At 40.4% G+C, this 16,339-nt stretch overlaps 2 protein-coding genes across 3 annotated transcripts in view; one reads left to right on the top strand and one right to left on the bottom strand.

Moving 5' to 3' along the window:
• Positions 1–5,015, top strand: part of LOC129764576 (PR domain zinc finger protein 5-like) — a 12,601-nt gene extending 7,586 nt beyond the window's left edge. The window contains exons 2-7 of the mRNA XM_055763783.1: positions 2,569–2,777; positions 2,839–3,863; positions 3,923–4,130; positions 4,184–4,353; positions 4,420–4,561; positions 4,623–5,015. Of these exons, the coding sequence (XP_055619758.1) occupies positions 2,622–2,777; positions 2,839–3,863; positions 3,923–4,130; positions 4,184–4,353; positions 4,420–4,561; positions 4,623–4,760 (1,839 nt within the window). The 5' untranslated portion in view covers positions 2,569–2,621 and the 3' untranslated portion in view covers positions 4,761–5,015. The remainder of the gene's footprint in view (positions 1–2,568; positions 2,778–2,838; positions 3,864–3,922; positions 4,131–4,183; positions 4,354–4,419; positions 4,562–4,622) is intronic.
• LOC129764575 (gamma-tubulin complex component 2 homolog) lies at positions 4,791–16,339 on the bottom strand. 2 transcript variants are annotated; one of them, XM_055763781.1, is made up of 7 exons: positions 16,163–16,339; positions 14,810–16,107; positions 13,999–14,747; positions 13,803–13,946; positions 13,519–13,623; positions 5,203–5,357; positions 4,791–5,141 (listed from the first exon to the last, which is right to left on the bottom strand). In XM_055763781.1, the coding sequence occupies exons 1-7, from the start codon at positions 16,213–16,215 to the stop codon at positions 5,099–5,101; spliced, it is 2,547 nt and encodes an 848-aa protein (XP_055619756.1). In that variant the 5' UTR covers positions 16,216–16,339; the 3' UTR covers positions 4,791–5,098. The 2 variants fall into 2 exon arrangements, with proteins under 2 accessions (XP_055619756.1, XP_055619757.1); XM_055763782.1 differs by lacking the exon at positions 13,519–13,623.

The raw sequence follows: 16,339 nt of genomic DNA, 5'->3' as shown, positions 1-16,339 counted from the left end.
ACGACAGATGTTCACTTTCCGCTGATCTGGATTCCACACACGGTAGCCATTAACGCCGTAACCGACCATATAGCACACGTGACTTTTACCATCTAATTTAAATCTCTTCTCCTTAGGAACATGACAAAACACTTTACTTCCGAACACGCGTAGTCTCGATACGTTTGGCTTTCGACCGAACCACATCTCGCATGGCGTTTTCTTCACTGCCAAAGCGTTTGTAGGGCTTCTATTAATCACATGAACCGCCGCTGTCACTGCTTCAGTCTACAAGTTCCGATTCACACCCGACTCGTCCAGCATCGCTCGCGCACGTTCGGGAATTGTTCTGTTCATTCGTTCCGCGACACCGTTTTGTTGCGGTGTATACGGTACACTTGTTTCCATCACGATTCCGGATTCACTACAATACGTCACGAATTCTTCGTTGATATATTCAGTCCCGTTATCACTACGCAATCGCGCGATCTTCCGCTCGAAATGCGACGTAGCCATAGCAGCATACGTTTTGAACGCTTCCACTACATCACTCTTCGCTTTTAACGTATACACAGCCGTAAAATGTGTGTAGTCGTCAATGAAAGTTACAAAGATCTTTTTACCATCCCACGACTCCGGCTTGAATGGGCCACACACATCCGTATGCACTAATTCCAACGGACGCGACGAACGAGGTCTCTCACACTCTTCGAAAGGCAACTTCGCCTGCTTGCCCATCATACAGGGTTCACAAACCGTAGGAACACTAATGGGGCGCACACTTTCATCGATTCCTTCCACCATTTCATTTCGGATCAGCTTCAGCAAACCAGTATTTCCAATATGGCCGAATCTGCGATGCCACAATGATAGTTTATCTTCTGATTCACTGACCATGGCTGACGACACTTCCCTCATTTTGACGTTCAGTTCGAACAACCGACCCTTGCGATCCGCGGTACACAAAATTTCCTCGTTTCTCGTAATGTCTTTTCCGAAGATTACTTCCATTCCGCGTTCCGCTACGCGTTTGACAGAGAACAAATTCGTGTATAATCCGGGTACAAAAAAAACATTGTACACTGTACACCGCAATTTCTTTCCGTTCACCATCGCAATTATTTTGACGTCACCAGCGATCCGACTAATCAGTGACACACCTGATTTTGCAACATTGATCACTGTCGGCACCTTAAGCTTCCGAACGTTCACGAGACAGTTCCTATCATTCACCATGTGCTCTGACGCACCGCTTTCAAGCACCCAGCGAAACTTACTACCACCACTATGCAAAGATTGTTGCGCGACGCGCACAACGAAAGCAGTATCGTCACTGCCAGCCTCTGCATTGTGTGCTCCAGATCTGCTCTTCTTTTCCGTTTTCTTTCGCTCTTCAGTTGCACGATTTGACACCTTGTTCTCAGGACAATCTACTCGCTTATGTCTCGGCTTCCCGCAACCATGACATTTGAAGGGGAATTTTCCGCTCTTTCCAGCAAACGCTGTTCCCAGTTCCAGCCCTTTGGCACCTCCACTATACTGGCGCTTCACGTCTTCGCTGATAAGTCTCGATTTTACAAATTCCATCGAACACTGCTCTACAGGAAGCGTCTCTAGTACGGTAATCAGCTGCTCGTACGATTTTGGCATGGACTGCAGCAAGAAAAACACCACCACCGGCACATCAAATTTTATCTTCGGCGATTCCAGTTCCCGAACAACGCGCTCAAAAGACAGAATGTGTTCCTCCATCGAAAGAGTATCCTTGTACTTTATGCCGGTCAACTGTTTGAGCAGGAAAAACACTCCAGAAACACCTTTCTGCTCAAAGGTATTCTGCAACACCGTCCAAATGGCCTTCGGTGATACCTTTCCACGAACGTATTCGAGCTGAGAGTCGGCTATCTTGTGAATAAGAATCGACTTACACTTAGCGTCCTCCTGCTTCCGCTTCTTTCGTTTTTCCTCCTTCTCTGCCTTCACCGCCACCGTTTCAGCCGCAATTTCCGGGTAGAAATCTTCCTCTTCCAGTGGTTTTTCGATACAATGCAACAAACCCAACTCTTCCAGGTATGCTTGCATACGAAAGCTCCACGTCGAGTAATTCTTCCCGTCGAACAAGTAGACCCGCTGCTGGCGCTCTTCCTCCATTGTTCCGGATGCAAAAAAAAATGGCGTCGTTTCTAGTTCACCTTCGACAAATTTTTCCCAACGCTTTTTCTTCACACTCGCGACCGAAAATACTTCGCATCGATATTATTCCACTTCGCGCCTATTCAAAAACTATTTTTCTCGAATAAAACACCAAAAATTATGGAAAACTACCCATGTCTGGGCCCATAACCTGACGAGAAAAACGCAGAGATAGTTTTATTAAGAATGAAATAAACAGAAGAAAATGACTAGAGAATTGGTAACATGTACCAAAAAATTCGTCATATTTACTAAATTTTCCTCTCAGTGTAAATATTTGGTAACTGCATTTACTAATGTTTCACCACAGCAGGGCACATTTTGTTCGGTGTGTATTTGCTTCAATTTGAATGTCAAATATGTAAACAGTTTATTATTTGTTTGGGTTCCCCGCAGTATCGTATGAATTTCTGGTGGCGAAGGCTGGTTCTGAATGAATTTTCCCCAGGATGACCATTTTTAATCTGAAAAATTTCCCCAATGTTTGCCGACTGTGCCTACAATCAAAGTCACCAGCTGAAGTGGTAGCATTGGATAGCTATCTCCCTCTTCACGGACAAGCAATAATCGAAATGATTGAAGAAATAACTTTCAAAGTACCTTTGGTATGTACTGTATGATCTGGATAGTTGCAAACAGCCAACGAATATTGCTTTCTATTCCCAGGAAATAGCATGCTATCTTCCCATGGACGTGTGTGAACAGTGCCTGGAGGTGTTCGAGTTTTTCTACAAGTATAAACAAAAATTAAACCTTATCCAACGCTTCGCATGCTGTTTGGCGGATGTGAAGTGCGAGAACCAACAGCCTCTCGTTGATCTGTTCGAGACAGACAGAAACCATCTAGAGGTGTTGTTTAAAGACTTGAATCTTTGCGAGAGGGTTGACTTCCAGGCAAAGGATTTACTGGATGAATTCCACGAGTACGATATTGCTTCGATGATTTGCATCAAAGTTGAGTCTGATAATGAAAGTGAATGCGAGGCTAAGTCTGGGGAAAACCACGATACGGATGCTGATGGTTGTAGTGAGGGGCAGGATTTCAAACTACAAGCGTCAAGCTTTCTCGACGAATTTCAGAAGGCGCTTGAAGAACAGGAAGAAGATCAGAATGATTCTGATTCAAATTCCGCTCATGTAGAGTTTGTCGTTAGAGAATTAGATGAAGATTCTAGGTCTCAGTTAACTTTGATTGAAGAAGATGAAGATGATGATGAATTAGAGCAGGACGAAGAGGACCATGTGAGGCCTGCCAAGAGACGACGTCATGTTCGTTTGCTAGAAGAGGAAGTCGAGCTGCAAACATGCAATTTAGACTGCAAGTTCAGTACATCATTTCCATCTCAATTCGAAAAGCATTTGGCTAAAATGCATCTTGATGACATAGGATCTTTATCATGCCATCGCTTGAGCTGTGACGGTGAATTGTTCGATAGTATCGAATTACTGAGGCAACACAAAAACGATCTCCATAATACACACATTTGTATGGTGTGCGGAAAAGTGGTGAAGCACCTGATTGCTCTGGAAAATCATGTAAAATGCCACAACAGAGAGGGCGAACCAACGCTTAACTGCACGATGTGTGAAGAGATGTTCCGAACAGAATCGGAGCTCCATAAGCATATAGCAAAAGTGCATCTGATACGATTTTCCTTTGATTGTCCGGAATGTGGACTGGGTTTCAAGCAGTAAGAGCACTCCATTAATTTTTAAAATAAACGTCTAAGAAATTGTTTCCATATTTCAGAAAATTACTTTTGACGCAACATCTGCTCACTCATTCGGTCGAACGAAACTTCAACTGCGACCAATGTGGTATGGCGTTCAAAACTTCCAACCATCTCCGGCGCCACATACGCACCGTGCACACAGAGATACGTTATACCTGCGAGCACTGTCACATGTCATACGGTCGACGGGATAAACTGCGGATGCACATGGAGCGAGTTCATGATGTAGGATTTTTTTTTACAATGAAGGTCAATTTTTATCGTCGTTTTGTTTTCAGATTCAAACCTACTTTGTATGTGACATCTGCTGCACTTCGTTCGAAAGTGATGATAAGCTTCAGGAACACAAAAATCGTCATGAGACTCCGAAAGATCTGGAATGTGGTATCTGTTTGGCCGTATGCACCAATCCCGACGAGTTTAATGAACATTCGTGCATAACCTATCAGTAAGTGTGCCATGATTTTGTATATGCTATTGCCGATAGATTCAATAAGCTTGAAACTCTTCTCAGGGACGACTACGTATGCTGTAATCGCGACTTTCGGTATCATTCGTATTACAATCGACATATGTTCTTGACCCATGGTGTGAGTACGAATGCCCGCGTTAAACCCAAAGCCGGAGTACTGATGGGAAAACAACGAGCAATGCGAGTACGCAAGAAACAGCTCTCCTGTCGTCTTCCAACTCAATCCATGTTTTCCTCATCCACAGAAACCAGTCGAACGGTGTACCAAATGCGAACATGTATTCCCGACCCGAAAGCTGAAGAAACAACACATGGGAACGTGCGAAGGACAAGTGGTAATCTTCCAAATTGAACCAGTGGCGGGGAACCTTTCGGAGAGTTAAATTGAATTTGTACATAGCAACACATTTTTTTTTTGCGTAGAATTACTTTTATTTTATGACACAAAACAACCGAAATCCAGGGCGACAACTGGGTGTGCTCTATCAACTGTTTGAGTGCTATTGATTTATGTTTTCAACTGAACAGAATCTTTCTTTGACCACACACTCAATCGAAAGAAGGCGACTGGGATCGCGTGGGCATGTCTTCACATGTCTCTTTTGATGACTGATTGTGATCTAATCTGTATCTTGGTGATAAGGAACGAACAGGTACGTTTCAACAACGTGCTTCATAAGAATCGATTTCAGGCTAGAAAGCCGGAATGATGATGGGTGTTTCAGAAATCAAAATTATCACTGTAGTACGAATTGAAATTGATTCTACACAGAAAGAAAGATACATTGTTACTACGTAGCTAAATGACACAAACAAATGTCTTACCTGTGGATGAGATTAATGAATTTATCCGACGGGTTCTGAGTGGCAACGTCGGTTATTTTCCGAAGCAAGGACAGCAACTGGTTGGTGAAGTCGGAGTGGAATTTCTCCACTCGCTCGGAGAATGTTTCTGTTGGTTCCATCGTGGAGGCTACTTCCTGTGTTGGTATTGGAGAAGCACGGAATGAGTCATTTACATTGTTAAAAGTTACTTGATTGGGTGAAAATCAATTATTAGCCCTAACAGTTTAGTATGTGATAATTTTAGTAACTTGCAATTAAAATTTGTGTTATTTTTCCAGTGCCACAGAGTCGAAACACAGATATTCGTAGATTTTAAAGTGTGATACATATACAGAAGCTGTAAGTTTTTTTTTAAATAGAAGCCCGTTTGAGATACAATTAAGATCCGCGTTGACGGCATTGAGCTTCGTATTACGAAATGGGGGAGTGGGCATGATAATATGGGTTTGCAGAAGAAATGAACACGCTTTTAACATCAAAAGTATGAATGAAAATCAATTTTTCCAAATCAATTTAGTACTCTATGTAAATGAAAATCACTTTTGCTTGCAAGTAGTGAAAACATATCACACAAAAACTGTGTCTAAAGATAATGTTATATTATAATGGTAAGTTTTGGTGAGAATATCTGAAAATTCATAGAAAATAATTTAAACTGAGGTCAGAACAACGTATTTCTAGTAGGCAAATAACGCAAAGAAAAAAAATTCATACAAATTTTAACAAATTAAAACTGTTTTAGAACCGACTAATCTGATAGAGAATAGTTGGCCTCATGCAAACTAATGTCGTATCCAAGGCGCCTAGAAGTACATACTAAGGTGGGCCAACTTGCTAAAACCACTCTTCAGCCATCTTGGAAGTCTACTGTGTTTTGTTTGTAAACAAAACACAATACGCTATTGCCGAAGGTCGCTCGTGATCAGTCTGTCTCTTTCACGCTACAAGCAAATAATTCCCCTTCTACTTTCTTCCGTGCTGTTTTCATATACCGCTCCCCTAACCAACTTAGTGACGAAACGGCCTCACCTAGTACCATAGACCCGTCTTGGTCGTATCTAGATGTCGACACCATTTCGACGTTAACGCGAATTGTGATAAATAGTTGGCCCAAGGCGCGTAGAAGTATATCCTAAGGTGGGCCAACTTGCTAAAACCACTCTTCAGCCATCTTGGAAGTCTACTGTGTTTTGTTTGTAAACAAAACACAATACGCTAGTGCCGAAGCTCGTTCCTGATCAGTCTGTCTCTTCCACGCTTCAAGCAAATAATTCCCCTTCTACTTTCTTCCGTACTGTTTTCATATACCGCTCCCCTAACCAACTTAGTGACGAAACGGCCTCACCTAGTACCATAGACCCGTCTTGGGACAGAGTTTGGTTTCTACACTGAGAGAAATAATTAGTAAATATAACGAATTTTTTGGTAAATACTACCAATCTATAGTCATTTTCGACCGTACTAATAAACACATATGTCAAGCAGAACCATGATTCGGAAGCCCAATATTGGCTACATTTTCTCGTCGAAAATGCACGTATCAGAATTATATCCTTATTATACCTCCGTATTGCCTTATGGGAACAATGAAAATGGTTAATACGCGCTTTTCTCACCAGTTTTCAGATATGACAATATCCAAGCTTACTAATGTTATCCAGTAAAATATACTAATCTCTGGTAGGGATGCGGGTTTGTTGACAATATGTACAAAAAATTTGTACATTCTACTAATTTTGCATTACCAAATGTATTTAGTAGTTTTCGACCGAGGATTTTTCTAAGGGTATGCGTCAATCCTGTCATCTATCGTCAAATTCTAGAATCACCTCAATCTGTCACTTGTGTAGCACTTACACTCCGAATTTGATACGAAAGTGATACGAATTTTTATAGTGTATATATAACTGAAAATGTAGAATTTTTTTTTATCCGTATTATAGTGACTTTCAACTCATTTGGCTGGTTCGTGAGAGGCATGGATGTTACCACTACGCCAGATCGCATCCTAGAAAATGTAGAAGGCCTCTCCGCGATGTTGTGTTTTTTGTACAAGTTGCAGAGCTACTAGATTTGCTGTCATCATCGAGACGCACCTTAAACCGGAATTTCTTTCTTCCGGAACTCGGCCTCCTAAAACTTGACAGAACCAGTGCAGATAAAGGGTGAGTGACAGTTGCTGTGAGGCGAACCATCGACTGACGCCTGTGGCCGAACATCCAGTTCAAAACCATCGAAGCCATCGAAATCGAGGAGCGCACCTTGCTTGGAACAATTATCATCATTGTGGCATACTGCTCTAAGTCAATATTAGGGAAGATTCAGCTGCACTGCTACGTAACGTATTGACCAAAGCAACTCAACGGCTAGCGGAATACAACATCGCAAGGGACCTGAATGCTCGACATAAGATTTGGGATTCGCTCATCCCACAATTCGTACATACCCCGATCACAGCAACCCGACGAGCGAACCTTGAGCTCAGGCTGACAGCTGATGTGAACACGTCACACAGGACATCGGCCTCTTTCTCGTTTCAGCCGCAGTATGATGATGAGATATGATGTGTTACCGAGTTCCGGGACAAGAAGATAACAAACCCCATGAAACTCGGTTATTCACATTGTCCATCGCCGAATCGATAAACTCATGGTTCCAGTTCCAGAAGCCACCAATGTACCATACATCAACTTATTATCGCCACCGTGTTTTCCAGTGGGAACTAAATGCTGAACCTGGAGCACCGATTCTGGTTTCCTTCACACCATCTGTCTTGCATCCGATTCAAAGAGATTGGTTTCCGGCTCATCCGTATAAAAGACCTTGTTCCAGAACTCCTTAGGTCTGTTTACATATGCCTTAGCAAACTATAGTCGGCTCCCGCAATGTTTTTCTTCGACTAGTCTTACTTATTATCAGTGTACGTGTAACAATATCTATTTCTTTCCTCTTACTTGCCATTTTGATGAAAACTTTTTCAAACATCAACAAAAAACAAATACCAACACTACCCAAGCAGTAGTTTAGTTTTAACATCACCCACCCAAAAAGTACGCTAGTTTGCAAAGATCTAACTCAAAAGGTTAATTTGCCTAGCTTAGAATAGAGATTGTTTTCAATTTTTTTGAATGCATAATTAGCAAAAATCTTTTTGCGAAATTTTCTTGTGCGCATACAGTGACTCAAACCCATAATCGTACTCCGCCATGCAGATCTCTTTTTCCTTCTTTTGAAAGTCAAAAACAAGCTTTCGGAACATTCTATTTAAATAAAGTCATAGTGTCATATGAAAGTTAAAAGGTTTGCTATCTGTTTTCAGAATAATGGTTTTTATTTCTCTAAAAATGGCGAATATATGTACTAACGTATGGAAATTGACTCAAACTCATAATCGTACGCTGGTTGAAATCTTTGTTCGGTTTCGAAAGCGTTGGCCAATTTCCGATTTCCATCATTAGTATGGTATCCCTTGTTCATTGCAACTATTTTTAGCTGTTTTTGGTCTTATCTCGAGTTTTCTGGTGTATTCGGAAGAAATATTTATCAATTTTTTCATCAAGTGGTTTTTAAAACCGTTAATACATCCATGCCTCTCACGCTCAAGGTCACGAGTTCAATTCTCACTCCCGACATTCTTCCAAAAATGGAAGTAGAAGTGACGAACCAGCCAAATGAGTTGAAAGTCACTATAATACAGATATAAAAAAAAACCGTTAATTTTAGAAAATTAATGGTTTCTAAATTTCCTACACAGATAACTTCCTCAGTTTTTACTGGGATTGATGTCGGAAGATTGTGGAGGAATATCGATAACTTTTGAGTTATTGTAATGTAACCATGTGCGAACTTTATATGTCTTGAGCCCTGGGTGATTGTCTTGGCAAAACATGAACCCTCGATTCCATCACATATTGTTGACATTTTGCTTCATATTTTCCTTCAGGATGTTCAAGTAAACATTCTGATCCAATACACCATCGATGAAAACCAAATTGCCCATACATGCACCTTCATACCATGCCTCACCGCCACCTTGTTTAAACGTTGCTTTCAGACTTTTTTTTTGCGCTTAATTCATCGTTGGCTTCCTCCATAAGAAACGATAACCATCGGAGTCAAAAATATCAAATTACGACCCATCTACGGAAATAACATTTTACCAGTAAGACATTGAAGTGTTTCATGCTGTTTGGAATAATAAAATTGGAGATACTATTTTTTTTTGCTGATATACTGTTTGTCCCTCTGTGCTCGGGCATACAAGTTGCCCTTCCTAGGCACATTACAAACTTTTTATTTGCTCAATTTGGTTTTTATCGACGGTGTAATAGATCAGAATGTTTACTTGAACATTCTGAAGGAAAATATGAAGCAACAATTACTCAAAAGTTATTGATATTCCTCGACAAGCTTCCGACATCAATCCCAGTAAAAAAAACTGTGGAAGTTATTTGTGTAGGAAATTTAGGAACCATTAAATTTCTAAAAATAGCGATTTTAAAAACCACTTGATGAAAAAGTTGATAAATATTCCTTCCGTATACTCCAAAAAACTCGTAGAGAAACAGCGTACGATTATGAGTTTGAGTCAATTTTCATACGTTAGCACATACATTCGCTATTTTTAGATAAATAAAAACCTTTATTTGAAAACAGCAAACCTTTTAACTCTCATATGACAATATGACTCTATCTAAATAGAATGTTCCCAAAGTTTGTTTTCGATTTTCAGAAGAAGGGAAAAGAAATCTGCATGGTGGAGTACGATTACGGGTTTGAGTCACTGTAGTTAGTTAAATGTGTTTGTTATTAATATGCATCAACTTATGTATTATTGTGTCTGGAAAGGTAAATTATGCTTAATCAGACTAATCCGGACTAATCACAAACAAATTGGATCTTATCCTAAGCAATCTCTAATAAAGATACAAAGAATACGCTTAACCCGTTAGTGCCCAGCGTATGAAATTTAATACGCAAAAATGCCCGTTTTTGAAAAACTGTTTTTGATGAAACTAAAGTTTTAAGCGCATTTCAAATGTCAATTTAAGAGTGTTTTTTGTGGCAGTGTCATTCTATCTATAATTTTTGTTGTTTTGTTGCGTATTGAAGCTTGCAAAGTTCGAGTTTAATGGAGTCGCAAAAGTAAACATAAATTTATCAAAGTTTTACCTCTTACTAGGACTTACTAGGACTCTAAATTGCTCAAATCTGTGACCCAACACTACTAGACGAGTGTAAAAATGATATCTAGCAAAAAATCCGAAGAAAATTATGAAACCGCAAAAAAATCTATGTTTACTTTTGAGCGTATGAAATTTCATACGCTGTGCAACTAATGTTTTTTTTTCTCAATAGGATATATCAGCTTCCCGATAATCCGGAGGAGCTGTACAATTATCTGACCGATTTGGACGAAAACGCTTTCGAAAATCTAGCGACAACAAATAATATTGACTTTGTCATCGTGCCCCCAAGCGGTGGAGACAGCGATATAGATGCTCTCGGAAGACGGCCCTTCCGGTTTTGGCAAACAAGTGAATATCGAGAGCAACATTGAACGAGCCAGACACTGGGAAAAAAATACCTTAAATTCGGATGCAGATGCAGCCGTTGTTCTTGAAGGACATTCACCTGATCTTAGTGATCTCTGCTCGAAACATAAATGGTTTGCCGTTCAAATGTTCCATTACCTATTTGACGCAGATTCCGTCGGACCATAAAGACAAATAAGCACGCACTGCTAAAAGGAGATACAAGATTCCATGTGACCGTATCGGAAATGTACAAATTTCTAGGAATTGTGCTCGTTTCCGGATACGTAAAAGTACCAAGTAAGTGGTTCTACTGGGAAGCAAAAGAAGATACATACAATATGCTGATTGCCAACGCTATGCCAAGGAATAAATTCGAGCAAATCATGAAATATCTGCATTTCAACGACAATTTACTCAATGATGGGTCCGACAAATTGTTCAAGATTCGACCTTTGATTGAACATGTGAATGACAAGTTTCTGAAAATGAGACAGCCATTGGGAAAACATTTCCCTATCGACGAAGCTATGGAACCTTACTACGGCAGGAACTCTATGAAGCAATTCATCCGAGGAAAGCCAATTCGTTTTGGCTACAAATTTTGGTGCCTTTGTACTCATGACGGACATCTTAACAAGTTTATCCCGTATGAAGTTAAAACACATGTTTAGATTTATATGCATTTTATAATGTTTTATTGATATACTTTGTAGGAAAAACTGATCGTGACCCTGGAGAACCATTGGGATCCAAGGTTGCGTCCAATTTGAGCAAAGATATTGTTGCTGGAGAAAGTTACGTGTACATAGATATTTTTTTCTACCAGTTTGGCCCTTCTTGAAGACTTTAGCAAGAAGGACATACATATTATTGGAACCATCCGTAACAGCGGCATTGAAAACGGGCCGTTGGAATCCATGAAAAAGCAAGCTCGTGGATCATATGACATTGTGCGTGATACTGAAACAAACATCACCATTGTTCGTTGGAATGACAATAATGTTGTCAATATGGCTACAAATGTCAAAAACGACAACATTTTCCTACGTGGAGGTACGTGTAAGAGATACATTAAGGCTGAGAAAAAAAGAGGATCAATATTCCAACCCCATCTTTGCAAAATGTACAACAAAGGAATGGGTGGAGTTGATCTCTTCGACGCTCAACGGGGGCTATACCGCTGCACCATCCGTAATAAGAAGTGGTATTTGGCATATCTACAGAAAGAATAATGGAAATGGACCTTTGATTAATTTCGTCAGAGCTATCTGTGGAGGACTGCTAAGTGACATAAATCCAGTAAGGATCGAGTTCATGCAGATCAAGCCTAAACACTCGAAGTCATCGGAAGTTAGGTTTGACGGAATAAATCATTTCATTAATACGAGTCCAACTCGTACCCAACGAAGGTGTGCGTATTGCAACCGATGTACGACGTATTGCTTGTATTTGCTTGTAGTGTGATGTGGGTTTGCACCCTTCGGAGTGCTTTTTCCGGTACCATACTCAGTGATACTAAATCCGATACACTGCCGTTCTACGCATAACTGTACTATGTTCTATGCAATCCCTATGAACCGTGGGACAATTATGCGTAGAACGGCAGTACACGAAGGTGCCAATAAACCATGAAAATGGTTGTTGAAGTTGAATTTTATGAAATAAAACCGTTTTGTTCGATATTCAATTGATTTCCATTTTTGATACTGTATCGGCTCAGCGTATGAAATTTCATACGTCAGATATCTCAACTTCCAAAGAACTCCTAACCAAAATATTGCGTTTCACCCCCGTTTCGGGACAAACCTAGATGGACTAGAAAGTTTCATGCCATTTGGATCAAGTTCTTGTACACCTGGGCAGTAATGGGTGAATATTTTTCCACAACTGTACAGTACGGATTTTTACCGAACTATTTTAAGCTCATTCAAGGGCTGTAGGGAATATCGACAAGGTGATAAACTTTCCTCCCTGTTAATGAATGTAAAACTATTCAGAATGCGTAATAATTTGGACAAATGGAGAATCGAAAATCACATTCATACTGGCGACGTATCTCATGCTTCTCTCCACCAGACGCTAGTTAGTCCAAAGCGTATACAACAGCCCGATGAGGCAGTGGCAGATTTCGCTGAAGACCCCTTCCTGTGATTCGAAGAACATGTGTTTTACTATAATTTCCATATGGTACAAGTAATAAACTAACTCAGTTCTCACAGAAGCTTTAAAAAAAGAAAATATGTTTTTTGTGTGTGTTCAGTGCAATTTTGCAAATTTGTGTCAATTATTGAAGCAAGAGAGCAAGAGATCTAGGAATAACTAAAGCTAATGAGCATCATTTTCAAGAATTATGAATTATGTTCCAATTAGAAATGAAGAATACGCACAAATAAATATCGACAAAATATTTGTTTTTTTTGTGTGTAGAAGAAGAAATTTGTATGGTAATTCTATCCAGTTTCTAAGTTTTGTCATAGCTTGTGAGTAGGGCCAAATATAGCTTGAAATTTGTACATTATTACGCAAATGTGTTATATATTACTTCCCACCCTTTTCCTGGATTCATTTAGAAAGTGATTTTAGTGTTAGACAATAGATTTGAATGCATCTTCGGGCGGAAAAATAATTTGAACCTGATCCAGAATCTGGGTAGACAATAGTTAGGATATTATAACATCTCACAGGCGTTTGGATACGTTTGAAGGGAGATGGTGAACAGTGCAAATGTTTCTAGAGCTCAGGTTATCACGAATACTACCTGCTGGCATGCAACGTCATAGTCGGATTCTGAGGAAAACGAAAAGTCATCGGTCGAAGCCAGCATCGAACAAAGTTCGGCATCTATAAAGTGTCGCTGTGCTTCCTGGGACGGGTCATTGCGTAACGATACACACAACATACAGAGTTTATTTTGGTTTTACCCACATGAATACACCCACAAGAAAGCAGCGTCCCGTTAGGAGAGAAAATCGAAGAAAAATAAAATTTAATTCAGCAATTAATCGCAGTTTTGTGTGAGTGTTTTTCGATATGGTAGCTTACCTCTAGAAAACCGCAGAATTGGATGCAGATGTTGCAGAGGCTGATGATGGATTTAAGCAGATCAGGTTCCGTGAGCATACAGTTTTTCATACACTGATCAAGAAACTCTTGATGGTAGTTCAATACGTCATCGACATTTTTTATCTGAAATATACAACTTCAAAAATAACAATCCATTTTAAGGTGTCCATAGTACCTGTTTGATATTTTGATAGAAAATATGCCAATTAGGCTCGATCACTTCTATCATCATGTACGATTCAAAGTTCTGCATCGCAATTAACATTTTCTGGCGAAGCGTGAAAGCAGACCGGTAAAGTTTGGCCGTCTGCGGGGCAAACTGTTTGGTTCGATTGTTTGCAATCCAAACGCGGCACAAAATGCGCTCGACATGTTTCAGATAAAACAGCTGTCTGAAAATCATTTGATACTTGGAAATTGTCAGTCGGTTGAGCACAATCGAAACCGGCCATTGCGCGTTGTAGCTGAAGGTGAAGCACTCTATTCCCTTCAGTTGGGACGTATCTCCCAATGTATCCAGGAAGACATCCTCTTTCTTTACGATTTTGGATATTTGTGTCAATATACCGTACGGTAAGAGCATTGTTTTCAAATCATCGTTATATTCATCATATCTAGCGGAGGACATGTTCAGTGTAACCTCGAGCAAATTTTCCAACCGCATTGGACGCAAATTATCGACATCTTTGTTCAAATCCTCCTCGCAAGCGTCCATAAACTGAGAGATGAAGTCCCCCTGCTGAAGAAGAAAGTATCGCTTCACGGAATAGAGACGACCCATCAGATCGTATTTGTCCATGATTAAATTCAACAACGATGAAGATGCGAAGTTATACGCGTCCTCAATAGCAGTGATGTACATCTGATCGGTGTGTGAATATTTCAATGTGTTCCGATTTCGCTGGCTGTAATCAGCAGAATTTCCTGTATCAAAAGAATTATAGTTTAAAATCTCTTCCATTGATAAATTACCTACTTTTACTTACCGCATTCGCGGATAACATTCAGATACTTCCCCGTGCGTAAAATCACATCCGCATACTTGTTCAAAAAACAGGGAACCTCATCCAGCCGGGTCGTGTACTGTTTCTCCCAATAGTCCATCAACTCGTTCTCGTTCAGATCCATCACGTTATGCTCGACCAGAAATTCCTTTCGTGGGTCGTGAATCACCCCATCGAACATCCATAGGTGCAGCATCTCCATGTACGGAACGGCCGCCATCTCAATCAAGTGTATCAATACTTTTTGACTTTTCTCGTCGCCCGTCGTTGAGGTAATCTTATCGTGCAACAGCGTCAGTACACTTCCCCCTCGGGAGTTGCTTTGACGAATTGCCGTTACCGTTTCGGCCAAGACTTCCATTGTGTGAAAAACCGGACGCAGAAAATAGAGCAGCTTGTGGAGGGTAAGCTGTTGCTTCAGGAAGAGATCCTCCAATCGCGTTATAGAGAGGTAGTAGTCATTTATAATCGATTGAAGTGCTGCACGCAGTGCCTGCAGTAGTTGGCCACTTTCGAGGGAGCTAGAGGCGGCGATAAAATCTTGAACTTGTGAATAATGTGAAGCCAGTGGTAATATTTCTCTAATAATGTCTTTCAAAGACTCCTCTATCTGATCGGATACATCGAACTCAACCGGATTTAAACCACCGTTTCGAATCGTCTTCTTCGGAGAAATAAGCGAACCCTTCACTCCAACCAAACAATCCAACAATTCCTTCAAAACTATCGGTTCTTGCGAACTCAGCGGAATCGCTGTGACATTCTTGTTTTGCATGGGATACAATTCATCATAGAAGAAATTCCACGAAAGTATAGCACCCTTCTTATGGACAAAATCATAAGGTTGTGGCACAAGAGTGGCTGGAATGGAAGTTGATGAACGATTTGCCACGGCACCGATAGTCGCTTGAACAAGTTTTTCCTTGATTTCTTGAACTGTCTCAGGAGTAACCTGTTCCGTAACAATTCTCGTTGAAGATAGTGGCGGACTTTCAAATATTGCTGCTCGCTTCGATACTGACTCTGGCTGAGCTGGTGGAGGTGGTACAGATCGTTCCAGCTGTCGATCATTTTTGCAATCCTGGATGAATGTGTTCAGCAGAAAAATAAATGCCGTGTAGGAATCCTTCGGATTGGAGGAAACGAATTCATCCACATACTTTGCGCCATTTGGTGTAGTCTTGAAGAGTTGAGTTAACAACGCACCGAGGCGTCTGTTGCTGTATTTGGCATCTTTGTTTCTGAATATTGTGAGAATGTTATCGGCCGAGTAGGTGCATCTACGAAAACAAAAATATTTAGCGAATGAAAATTGCAAATACACACATGTGATACCCGGATTTCTTCACTAGTTCTGATAGGATTTTCTTAGCTTTTACTTCAGACATTTTATCTTTTCACTTTATGACTAGCAATCAGTATAAAACCTACATTAATTATATTTAAACTCTCGCAATTATTTTCAGTTTCGGTTGTTTTGAAAATTTTGCGTATTCTGTTAGAGTGACTTTT

The sequence above is a fragment of the Toxorhynchites rutilus genome, chromosome 2, assembly GCF_029784135.1.
Source record: "Toxorhynchites rutilus septentrionalis strain SRP chromosome 2, ASM2978413v1, whole genome shotgun sequence".
In the NCBI taxonomy this organism is placed as follows: domain Eukaryota; kingdom Metazoa; phylum Arthropoda; class Insecta; order Diptera; family Culicidae; genus Toxorhynchites; species Toxorhynchites rutilus.
This window is presented reverse-complemented; position numbering and strand designations above follow the sequence as displayed.